General features: G+C 38.1%; 1 protein-coding gene across 8 annotated transcripts in view; it reads left to right on the top strand.

Moving 5' to 3' along the window:
• The window catches only part of alpha-Catr (alpha-catenin related), a 54,499-nt gene extending 41,960 nt beyond the window's left edge, over nt 1-12,539 (top strand). For 4 of the 8 annotated variants that reach the window (XM_069036292.1, XM_069036298.1, XM_069036296.1 and 1 more), the window contains 10 exons: nt 103-263; nt 316-525; nt 575-809; nt 903-1,072; nt 5,119-5,367; nt 5,414-5,698; nt 5,749-5,901; nt 10,232-10,408; nt 10,465-10,671; nt 11,359-12,539. In XM_069036292.1, the coding sequence (XP_068892393.1) occupies nt 103-263; nt 316-525; nt 575-809; nt 903-1,072; nt 5,119-5,367; nt 5,414-5,698; nt 5,749-5,901; nt 10,232-10,408; nt 10,465-10,671; nt 11,359-11,493 (1,982 nt within the window). In that variant the 3' untranslated portion in view covers nt 11,494-12,539. Of the gene's footprint in view, nt 1-102; nt 264-315; nt 526-574; nt 810-902; nt 1,073-5,118; nt 5,372-5,413; nt 5,699-5,748; nt 5,902-10,231; nt 10,409-10,464; nt 10,672-10,756 lie in introns of all 8 variants that reach the window. The other 4 variants (XM_069036295.1, XM_069036293.1, XM_069036294.1 and 1 more) reach the window with 4 other exon arrangements.
• The last annotated feature ends 284 nt before the right edge of the window (nt 12,540-12,823 follow it).

The raw sequence follows: 12,823 nt of genomic DNA, 5'->3' as shown, positions 1-12,823 counted from the left end.
AATCCCAGCTTTAATCCAATCTGGTTCTTTATTTACCTTCGGATTTCTCACGCCCCGCTTGTATCGTAATTGTTTGCCTTTCTGATCGAGACCCTTGTGCAGGCGGCGCCATCGAGCACATCTGCGAGGAGACCGACGAGGAGGTCCTGCCCGACCGAGGTACCCTGGTCCGCGCCTCCCGCTGCCTCCTCGGGGCCATCACGCGGGTGCTCCTCCTGGCGGACATCGTAGTGGTGAAGCAGCTGCTCCTGGCGAAGGACAAGGTGATCAAGTCGTTTTCCCCCGCCGCTAAATAAACGGTTTCTCTTGCGGCAGGTTTCCCACAGCCTGGATCGATTAGAATCCGTAAACAATTTCACCGAGTTCGTGAAGGCGTTCAGCCAGTTTGGGGCGGAGATGGTCGAGCTGGCCCACCTGACCGGCGACAGACAGAACGACCTGAAGGACGAGCGGCGGAGGGCCCAGATGGCCGCCGCGCGGCAGGTCCTCGAGAGGTCGACGATGATGCTGCTCACTTCCAGCAAGGTGAGTGTCGGCGGACGGTCTTCCGGAGCTAACCGCTTTGATTGGTCAGACCTGTCTGAGGCATCCGGACTGCAGCTCGTCGAGGGAGAACCGCGACACGGTGTTCTGTCAGATGAGGAGGGCGATGGATCTGATACATTTCGTCGTCAAGGATGGCGTGTTGAATTCGGGCGACTCGAGCTGTCAGCCCACCCACGGAGAGGAATTAGAGAGCGACAGGGGGAGCGCTTACTCTTGCATGAAGCATCTCCAACATCTTCTGGAGCTGAACAAAGTCACAATGGGTAAGAGGATTATGCCACGTACGCGCACTCCTCTTTGTTTCACACGAATTTTCATACCTTTCGACGAGCTTCTGACTCACAGCTTTGCTCCAGATCATTCCTGTCAAGAAAATCTTCCAGCTGCTTTAGAAGCTGTCTTAGAAAGAACTCAGGATTTCACTGATAGTGCCTATACTAGCCATGAACATAGAGAAGCCATTCTAGAAAGTAGTGAAAGACTAAAGGCCGAAGTGGATCATCTTTTAGGGCTTTACGCTAATATAGTAAGTACACAAATTACTCCTTCATTTATTGTTACTCGTCGTCCGAATCCAGCTGCGACGTGACCGCAGCCTCCCTGTATCTCAGTTTTTCATTCGATTTGTTTGTTCTGTCTCGATTTCTTTCCGACAGTCTGGATTCGAGGACCCTCCGCTGCTCCTTGAAGATTTTTTCGCTCGTCCGTCGCGTTATCGATTAAAATTTTTTTGGTCGTCAAAACAGTGAAAGGACTTTTATTAACTTCTTGGAGTTTCCCGAAGCTCCAAGGAACTCCTGAGTAATTAAGTTAATTTGCGACGGCGAAAGCTTGACGTTCTAATACGTGTCAATCTGGAGTGTCGCCAGGAGAAGTTTGATTTTCCGGTGAATATTTGCCGAGTGTCGAAGTCGCGCTCGATTCGGCAAAAATCCTTTATGGCCCACATAAAACGCAACTGCGTCGGAAAATGTCGGCCGTAAATTAGTGTAGGTGGAGATGTGTGTTGGGAAAATTTATTATTTTGTGTAATGCTCTTGTACGCTGCCAGATTACCAAATAATTACCGACAGGGCGGAGTTGCTTTCTAGTCTGGCGGTTCTTACTAGAAATTATAGTTGCAAATTGAAATTAAGTACAGCCGGCGCCTCCACCATTTGCAACTATTGTTTCACGAATTTTTCGCGATCAATTCGTCGTCAAGTGACTTTAATTTTCTCCTGGTTGTGAATCCAAGACAAAACATTTCATTAGCATTGTTACGGAAAAATGTTGCTCAGCATCGAGAAATCTTCATAAACATGGTAATGTGCTTATTCATAAAATGTAAAGTTTGTTTTGAGAGATAATTTCGTAGCATTTTCACCGTTCCACTTGTTTATAATTGGTACCTGCAGTCTGAATTTTAATGAATTGTGGATGAATCTTCGCGGTCTTATTTGGGGGTTTTATGAATAATAAGACGAAAATTTGGGAGATTAGTATGACTGGAACAATCATCCGCAGTTCGTAATGATCAACGTTACAGCAAATTAATCCAATTTGCACGACTTTATCAAACTTAATGCTGTCTTAGTTATAGTTTGCTCAATTACAAATTGCTTTTGCTTTAATCTCGCGCAGAAGCTACCCTTTCAAGAATTTTCACAACCGCGCTTAATTATAAATTAAAATTTTTCCAGAGGGAAAATTCGCAGCTTAGCTTCACGAGATGTTTACTCGTTGCGTGTTTTGTCGAATTTTATTCTAATTTCAAGAAAATTGAAATGTGAATAATTTACGGCAGTGTCGGCGCGTCCGCCTTATATTTTTTCCCGAATTGGCCGCGTTAAACATTTGTACGTCGGTTTCTCCCAGTTGCAAAATAAAAACGTCATTTCGTTGCAATTTATCGAGGCCGTTTCGTGCAATTTACAATCTTTACATTTTTATGCACCTAAAAGCGATCCGATGAGGCCGGAAAAAACTGTCGCTCATATATTCAAGTGGAGCTATTTCGCGGAGAAAAAATTGGATTTTTGTTTCAATATAAGATCGACGAGATGAAATTTCGGTATTATCTCGACACCGCGGTGAAAATTGCTCGGGGTGAGTTACCGGAGATATGTTGTCTTGTTAGGGAGGTAAAAGCATCGGCTGGGTGGAGTGTAAGTGGGATGTGTTGTTGTGTTTCGTTGTAAAATAAATAAAAAGAGTCTTCCATTAGGAGGAGAAAAGTATGGAAGATAATTCTGGTTTAAAGTACGTCAAAATGGAATTAACTGCGTTTTGTGGAGATAATGCTGGCCGGGATAGAGATGGTGAGATTTTTTAAAAATAGAAGAGCATTTTAAAAAGGAAAAATGGGGAGGAGAGATTGCAAAGTTCTAAGTGACTTTAAATCTATGAACTGGTGAGCTCGTGTAATTCCCCGCGTTCAGTGTAATTCCCTAAGTTCGTTTAGTGTCAATTTTCATCTTTCCAGCTTCAGACGTTTACGTTCTTCAAATGAGATAACACTTTCGGAGTGACGTAAAAGAGACTGAGGTACTGTAGGAGAAAATGAAATATGCTGAAAGCTTTTTATTTATTTCATGAAAAGCCGTACGTTTTGATAATGCTATTTTTACTGAGTGCTCAAATAAATGTATGGTGATTCCGACCTTCCTTTCCTCTCACATTTCCAAACGTCATCTTTTTAATTGACAAATCCTTCAGATACATGACAGATAAATGACTCTCTTTCGTCCTACACATCCTGTTTCACGAAATACGTCAACGGAAACAAAAGCCAGCACCAGGCCACTTGACCACATTTTTTTTTCAACACACGTAATTAAAGTCCATTCAAAAATCAAAAAACCACCACCTGTTGCTTTAGGTTGGTAAAATTTAACCCTAGGTAGATATTTTTTCATACTATGTTGGTGACTATAAATTATGACATTTATTTGATTCAAAATAAAATTCAATTGCTTTGAATTCCGTTCATATTGTTTTATTAGCAGCACGTTTCATTTATTTATTGATTCTTATTATTTTTACTTAAACATGCCCAGAAAAACAAGACATTTAATAAACACTTAACCTCAAAATTACAATTCTCACCAAATTTTACACTAAACAGCGTTGCCGATAGTAAAGTCTATTCAAAAAACATCTGGACTGTGAAAATCAAAATTGGAGTTGTTAGGTTGGTTAAATCACTAGTTATTTTCATATTACCCGGTCGGTATCTATGATTTTTTGATTTTTCAAACTAATCATTTGTTTAAATTGACATTGTCAAATAAATTGCAAAATTATTTAAGTATATTTTGTAAAAAAGTCAAAATGGAAAATCCAAAACGAACTATGGTGGCGCGAGAGAAGAGGGCCATAACAAATTATTATATTATAAAACCATACCTTCAACAAAAAAAAAACGTTTCTGATTTTAACCCAACTGTGGAAAAACAGCATTTTGCATTGTGAAAATGAAAACCTAATTAAAGCTGATTGGTATGTGGGTATTAGAGATGTTCCTTAGCGAAATCTGACTCAGACAGGTATGGGAAGCGATTTTCAATTTTGGTTATTGTTTAGTTTTTACCTGTTTTCAGTTTGTTTGTTTTTCTTTGTGTTTTTTATAAATTTGATTAAATTGCTCCGGTTCTTTTAGTTGCTGCATTTCGTTTCAAGTCTTCAAAACATTTTTAGTTCAATGATTAAAAAAGAAAACATAACCTAAATATATTTTGTAACTAGATTTTGACGTGATTGGTACAATCTAGTGGAAAATTTTTATACCCAAGTACAATCAAAACAGGCATTTTATTTAAAATTTAATTTTGACAGTCCAGGAGTTTTTTGAATTTACTATAATTGCGAAACTGCGACGTTGGTGGTTTTTTGATTTTTTAATGGACTTTATGTGTTAATTGAGTAATGTATCATTATGCAAAATTTCAAAAAAGTTCATTTATGGAACAAAAACTTCATCTTTGTACAACGTTATCAATGTTATCATTATCAAAAACGTTAGTATTTAACATCGTAATTGGCTGATTGGTAAATTTGACAGCTCGCACTTGTCACTTTGAGGTTTTTTTATATGTTTTAAAATATCAAAAAGGACTAAGAAAACAAATCTGTGTTATGCAATGTAATCTCCTGGCGCACAAATTGATTTGATTTTCTTAGTTTGTCAACACTTTGTCCAATCCTGATTGTTTTGTGTCGAGGAATTATATCCAATAAAAAACTATCTTGTGTGTTGTCGATATACATTTATGTCATCCTGATGCTTATATTTGGCGAAAGATTAATTCGAAGATGTTGGAAACTGAAGCAGTATCGAGTCCGGAAGACATCTATAACGTTTTTGTGTGGAAGTTTTTCCATTTTTGTAGCGGCATAAAACGTCGACGGTCCGTGACGTTTTATGGGTGTTGGTAGTAATTTTTGACTTATGCGTTCTATTTGGACATTTCCCCTGTTCCAATAAATCCAATTTTACGTCCCGTCCCCGTAACAACTTTATCAACTCCGATCAAAGGGCCAATCCCGCGCACGTTGAAAGAATCGCCGTCAATTCATCTAACGTGTTTCTAGATCGGTTTCGAGGGTGCTATTAACTGTCCCGAAGTGGAGAATTCGGTGTCGGCTTGCATAAATTCAGCTCGCGACCTGTCCCGACACTTGGCCAACGCCGGAATCCAGCAGGCGCAGGAACTTAGCACCGCAACCAAACAAGGACTGGAATTAGTTAGTAGTATTCGTCAACAGGCTCTAATGTCTGATATTGATAGACTTCACCACACCTCTAATGCCTTTCAAGATTCGATCGACCACATCCTGGAAGTAAGTGGTGCACGTCGGAGAGGGAGTTTTTCGAGTAAACAGTAAGTTGCAGGTCTGTAAGTTGCTGAGACACGTCGCCGTCTCCGAGACTCTACAAGTGTCGGCGAAATTTACAGAGATCAATCTGAGAGTTTACGGGCCACAGGTGATCACCGCTGCCAAGACGCTAGCGGCCTATCCAGGTAGTAAAATTGCTCAAGAAAATTTAGAAGTCTTCGCGGATATGTACCAGTGGCTCGTTTCCGACGTTACGACAATCGTTAAGGATGTGCTGGAAGCCAGTCAGGCCAAGCCGGAGAAGCAGGTCTACATGTCGCTTCCGAGACCGGGGGTGAGTTGGTTGGGGTTTCGTGCGGCGGGATTAACTGGGAGCGTTTCCAGAAACACGGAACCACGTCGAAACCCCTGAAAGCGGTCAGGTTGGATACGGAGGAGCAGGAGAAGATTGCCAAGTCGGGCCTGGAGATGAAGCTGATTACGAGCGAGATGGACGCAGAAACTGATAAGTGGCAAGAGAGCAACACGCAGGTGGAGGTAGGTTCTGGTAAAGGTAAAAAATAATTAATGAATCATTTGAATCCTTACTAAATCAAATATTTTCCACAAAAAAAACACGACAGGACAGACAGACAAACATTACAATCTGTATTTTTGCAGACGTTATTGTACACGAGAAAGTGATGCTTTACTGAATTAAAGAATTAGATCCGTACTGAAACATGCATATTATCCACAAAAAAAAAAAAAAAACCAAGACAGGCAGTCAGAAAATTCCCTCCGTGCGTTTTTTCGGAAATTATCGTAAACGAACAAAATTAGTAATGAACGGATGAATGAATTCTTTCACCGATGAATCAATGGAATCTTTACTAAAACAAATATTTTCCACAAAAGAAAAACATTCCAAGACAGACAAATAAATATTTCAGCCGATGCATTTTTGCAGAAGTTATCGTGAACAGAAAAATGAATGAACGAACGAACGCTTTAAATAATTTATCAATTGAATCCTTACTAAAACAAATATTTTTTACAATAAAAAATCCAAGACATGTCAAAAAATCCAATGGAGCGCTAGCCAGAACACCCCGAGTTTTGCATCCCGGGGTTTTGTTACGGACCAATCAGGCTGTTTCACGTAACCTCGACTTTTTGTTTTTTTTTCCTGTTTCTAAGGTGATAAAAAACAAGTTGATTTCAGGCCGGTAATACTAAAAATGGCGAACCGACCTCAATCCTCGTCGCAACGGTTTTTTCGACCATAATTCATTTTCTTTACGAAACAGTGTTATAGTGATAGTGTTCCAACGCAAGAATCTTTCATTGTCGCCCTTTCTCAAAACGGGGCGATGACACAGATAAGCAAACTTTAAAACCGGTGCATTTTTTCAGAAGTTATCCTAAGCAAGAAAATAAAGAACGTTTTAATGAATATTGAGAAATCTGTCAAATTCCAAATATAATTGATTTCATATAAATGTTCATCAAGTGAGCTGTGCATTTGTAAAAGCACCTTTAATTTAGTTACATTACAAAAGTCACATTTATGAAGGTCATGTCCAATAAATCTTTACTTGGTAAAAATACAAAGACAAAAACAAATAAGAATTACTTTAATTTAATCAGTAAAAAGACGTAACATTGCTTTTGAAATCAGCAATGTTAAAATGGACAAAAACTAAAAAATTAGTCAAATCGGGTTCGCGCAGAGCAGCAACTTTGAAAGTTAAAGTCACTAGCTTTAGCTTTACTACCAACAGAAAATCAGATTTTCATGGCTTGCTTAGATGCACATTTATATGAAACTGAGTATAGGTATAGGTTTGATTACCGTTACTTTTCCTGATAGTGCCAATTTAATGACAATGGTTTAATGGATAAAGCATAACGATAAAAATTAATTGTGGTTTTCTTAACTTAGGTAAAAGTAAAAAACTGTTGAAGTGTGCGCATTTATGGTCCCTTTTAGAAATTCAACAAAATTATGTGATGTAAATATAAACCATTCACGATTATTTCAAATTCGGACTATCTATGAAAATCTGACATTTTAGTTGGCAGTATTGTGATTTGTCTTAATAAATCTATTTTAGGTTGTAATTCACCCGAACACTGCTCCCAAGTTGTTACATTTTTTAAATAATTGAACGCATTAGGAACAATAATCGTAAAATTGTAATTGAAATGAAACATAGGTACATATTTGTAGGGCAGTTCTGGGTAAATTCTTATTAACTTAATTAATGACGGAATTGACAACAATGCGAATATTTAACAACGAAACGTCCTATGACAGGACCTGACGCCAATCTAACAAAAAAATATCGGGGCCTCCTGCGTGTTTAAAATAATCGTGAACGGCATTATAAGTTGTGTTTTGGACAAAATCTATTCAAGTGTCAAATATCAAAAACGTCAAATGAGATCCTATGAACATTAAATAGGAAGTATTTTAATATAAAACACAACAATACCTAAAGCACAGAATAGAATCAATCAGAAGACAAACTCTCTTGGCCGGGAAAAGTCCGCGCATCTAAGCCGCGCAGATGAAGCGGCCATAAGTTCAGAGTAGAAGTCAGTAGCGTATCATAACCGCGGTTGACGCAATTGGTTTTCTACCAGTGGTGGCGATACATGAATAATATTAATTTGAGTAAGCTCAAATGTGGCATGGTTTGTACGGCAAAAAAATGTGAAAACAAAGCCTACAACTGTAATTTGGCTTTCTTCACTTTTCCAAAAGAACATAATCGAGCAAGGTAAGAAACTACTATTATGTAGGTACTCATTAACTTTTGAACGTAATTTTTCTGTCACATAAAAAAATATTCTAAATTATGCTTTACTGAAATTGTCACATATGGATGACAAAATATTACGTTGTTAAGTATTATTTATTTATTTTCTATTTTTTATTAATAATTATAACCTCGTTCTATTCCATTTGTGTGATTCTTGATACTTCTTGAATTGAATTATATTCATATTCGGCTCCGTACTTTGTAACATTTCTGGAAAAAAAATTTTATAAGCGCCTATCACAATAATATCCCGAGTGCATGTCAAATTGTCGATAATTTAATTTTCTCGAGTGCACGAAGCGCACGAGAGGAAATTACGAGACAATTTTACATGCACGAGAGGAATTTTCGCAGACTATTTCCTGAGAAAAATTAACATGGTAAGTACAAATAAACGTAATTTTGTGTGTCGTTGACAGTCATGACATTTGCACTGAACTGGTATCTAAGGTAATTTCTTGACGACTGTTTTGCTCTAGTGCAAATTATCGCTGTAATTCGATGTACTTTTCGCACAAATAACTCAAAACAATTTATGCGAGTCCGGACCTGAACCTCGGGCTCACATGTTGTAAATGCGGACCTGATATTCTACTCTATAATAATGGCTGCCGCTGGCTGACTGAGATCAAAGGCGATTTTGCCGACTTTGCCTTCTGATTGATTCTATTCTGTGCCTAAAGTCCATTCAAAAATCAAAAAACCACCACCTGTTGCTTTAGGTTGGTAAAATTTAAAAAACCATAGGTAGATATTTTTTCATCCTGTTGGTAACTATTAATTGCTTTTGAATTTCGTTCATATTGTTTTATTAGCAGCACGTTTTATTTATTTATTGATTCTTATTTCTTATTGTTTTTATTTAAACATGCCCAGAAAAACAAGACACTTAATAAACATTTAACCTCAAAATTACCATTCTCACCAAATTTTACACTAGACACCGTTGCCGATAGTAATTATCGAGGAAAATGCGACTTTAGTGGTTTTTTGATTTTTGAATGGACTTTAATCAAATATAATAACCGCAGCAACTGCCAAACAGAAAAATTGGTTGAAAGTCCCTGCCGGTAAGGATCAGAACTACCAACCACATAAATCAAAAATTACCGGAAGATAAGTTGACTCAAGTTGCAAAAAACCACTTGTCATTTGCAACAGCATTTTTTCAATGTTTTTGAACCAAATAAAGACACAAAGAGACCTGAAAATCATAATTTGAATTGAATATTTTCCATATAAGTGCAATTTTAAAGTAATTTCAAATGACTAATGCCATAAAAATGCTGTTGCAAAGGCAAAGTGGTTTTTTGCAACTTGAGTCAACTATAAATACGGTACGATCAATACCTACTTAAAGTTGCAAAAAAACAATAGTGCAACAGCACTTTTATGGAATTACTTAGTCATTTGAAATTATTTTACTTATATGGAAAATATTCAATCCAAACTATGATTTTTTGGTCCCTTTGTGCCCTTATTTGGTTAAAAAATGTTGAAAAAAATGCTGATGCAAGTGGCAAACGGTTTTTTGCAACTTGAGTCAACTGTAGATAAGAGGCGGCTATGACTTTGACAGTGCCAGATTTTTCCTAAATATATTAGACATTTATTTGGCCGAGTTTCGGCAAAAAAATCCAAATTTAAATTGAAACAGGTATATGCAACCAGAAATACTTCCATCCATTTCAGGGTTTTCCCTACACGTCGAAAATCTCAACGCCTTCTTTTATCTAAATAATTGTTGATCGCACGGTAGTTTTGCTAACTTTACTTTTTATCGGGTGGACAAAATACTAATGAACTCTTACTACTTTATACTATGAAAAAAATGCCCACTTTAGACGCATAAAATTAATGAAAAAACAACTTTTCTTGTGCTGGTGCAAAAATATCTATTGTAACACACATAAAATGTCATTCTTTTCGATAAGGCTGGTGTTGTAATAATTTTTCTCGTAAGGGTTCCAGAAGTACGTTATTTCAGACACATCAATATTGAATTGGTGCGGGTTAAAAATATTCGTTATCAAATTCAATTCTGAAACGATCGTTTTTAGGAGAACAACGACATCGTGAAGAGGGCCAAGAACATGTCGGCCATGGCTTTCTCCATGTACCAGTTCACGAAGGGCGAGGGCGTCTTGAAGACAACTCAAGACCTCTTCACTCAAGCCGAGTACTTCGCAGAAGAGGCCAACAGACTGTACAAAGTTATTAGACAGTTTAGTTACCAGGTATCTCGCTCGTTGCTGAAACAGCAAACTGTTTGATTAACTCCACTGCGATTTAGGTCCCCGGTGGTGCTAACAAAAAGGAACTCCTCGAAAACTTAGACAAAGTGCCAACGTTTGTGCAGCGGTTGCAATTCACTGTTAAAGATCACACTGTTGGTAAAGCGGCCACTTTTACAAAAGTTGACAACGTCATCCAAGAAACCAAGAATCTTATGAACGTTATCTCCAAAGTGGTGACCACTTGTTTCGAATGTGCCACCAAGGTGTGTATCCAGATCGCAAACAATTATTTTTTTGATGTTGTTTGTGTCGTTTTTCTTTTTATTAATTTGTGTTCCGTTGATTCAGTATGGTTTTATAATGCCACAAAGAATACGAATACCGTGTGCGACGCTGGACGGTAGGCAACTACCGATACAATTAAATCCACAACAACCTAAGTTGACCAAATTTGAGTATGCCACATTGCCGAGATAATGCGATGGTGATTTATTGATTTCTCAAAATTGACTAACACTTTCTAATCTTTTTTAACACACTAACACCGTTCTCACTTCACTTAACACTATAATTTTCTTTGTTTGCAGTATTATATAGCTTCCGATGATGCGGATTTTTTTCCAAATTGTGACCAGGCAGGGTTATAGCCGTTGTAGTTGTAATGCAGTTAGCCCCACTATTAACAACTAAACCTTGCTTGCTCCTCGAGTTGTGGCGAGCCAAGGCACGAGCACCACTCAATTTCCACGTGCCTCAGTTCTGCCCGAACGTTGGCTTGATATTCATGCTGTTTACTTTGTACATCGATCACAGTTAGAACCTGGTACCATGCGAGCTTGAATCGTTGTGAATTGTTCGCTTTCGCAACAGTTGCGAGCCGTTTAGTACCGTAGCAGTCCTGTAGATGGCCGAGGCGAGTCGGTGGCGACTTGAACTGATTTTGTTTTTAGTACAAACTGGAATTCAGGGGCTCCGGTGGCGGGACCGGTCGCGGGGCAGGCGGCGACGGCGGTTCTTCCAGCGGGAGCGGCACCGGCGGAGATAACAAAGGTGGAGGTGCTACAGGTCAGGACCAGAGCTTATGACAGATGGGGATGTCCCGGCGCAATAAGGGAGACTCGAGGCGCACTCGAGTCTCGTTCTTATTGTTCTAGGACATCAGTCTGTTGTTGTTACATTGTTACAAAGCATTCGCTTCGCTACTATGTTCATTACGTCAGATTCGGCATCACGCTCATCGTCAAACCAAAGAACTTTATAGTCGTTTTAGTTTCTGCATTGTTTTGTTCGGAACTACAATAGATGCTGTACAGTATTGTTATTTTTGTTGAGACATTCGGTAGAATGTGCATTCTAAAAGAAATAATAAGAAATGACACAAGGAGAGAATTGACTGAAAGGGGCTGAGACGGCTGGCATCGTTGCAATTTTTCCGACTGGCGTGCCAGTTGTTTCGGCGGTATTCGAGAAAGGAACAAACAGGGATGGACTAAAACAATCATGACGTTGATAATGTTATTTAAAACCCTACACCAATCATTTCTTGTAACTCCAATATACTCATGTAACTTGATAGCATTTTTATTGTTTATATAGTGTTAATATTAACGTGATCTCTTTGAATTTGTTATTTTTGTAATGACTTTTTTCATTTTTCAAACGTAAATGTGTTTTAATCTAAAAATAGAACGAGATGTTTTACTGTGTTTCGATTCTAATTGTCAGCTGATGTGTGACTGTAAACTCAGACTATTTATGAAATATTTAAATAGGATATACTTAAATTGTTGTGCCTGTAACATATTTATACTGAACTCTTCTCGTTACACTTCAGTTCCACCGTATTTTATATACAGCCTTCGGTTCATTATTTTTTAACGGTTATTCCTGCGAAACCAAAGTTATTTGATTAGTTTATGAGGTAGTTTGTATAGAAGAGAGACCTATATGATATTTTCATGACCAGTAGAGTTTAGATTTTGTACCTTTTAAATTGTATACCTAACTGTTAACGATATGGATATTGTGGAGATAGGTGTGCTACAGGGAGATTATTGTTGGTGTTTTGAAAAGTGTTTATTGGAGGGTTGAGTAATATCTCTTAAATAAAGCATATAATGTAAACACTGAAGCCACAGCAGTTTTTTCAACACCTTCACTATCCATTTTGCCGGGACGTTCGAAAAGAACAAAAGTGTCATTGCAGATTCATCTTTCAACCGACAGGGGCGCCACTAGAAAATAATTAAATAATTAAGCAACAAACAAAACTCGCATTGGAAGTTTTTACATTGCATTGAACGTAAACGTTGGTTCATTCAGATACAAAAATCAACACGCTTAAAATGGATTGCCAATAGTGAGAAAACATATGTCACTCTAGTTACGTCGATTGTCGCTAGGGACGCTTCTACA

This window comes from Tenebrio molitor, chromosome 1 (assembly GCF_963966145.1).
Source record: "Tenebrio molitor chromosome 1, icTenMoli1.1, whole genome shotgun sequence".
In the NCBI taxonomy this organism is placed as follows: Eukaryota; Metazoa; Arthropoda; class Insecta; order Coleoptera; family Tenebrionidae; genus Tenebrio; species Tenebrio molitor.
Note: the sequence above shows the minus strand (reverse complement) of the source record. Positions and strands in the feature narration are given on the sequence as shown.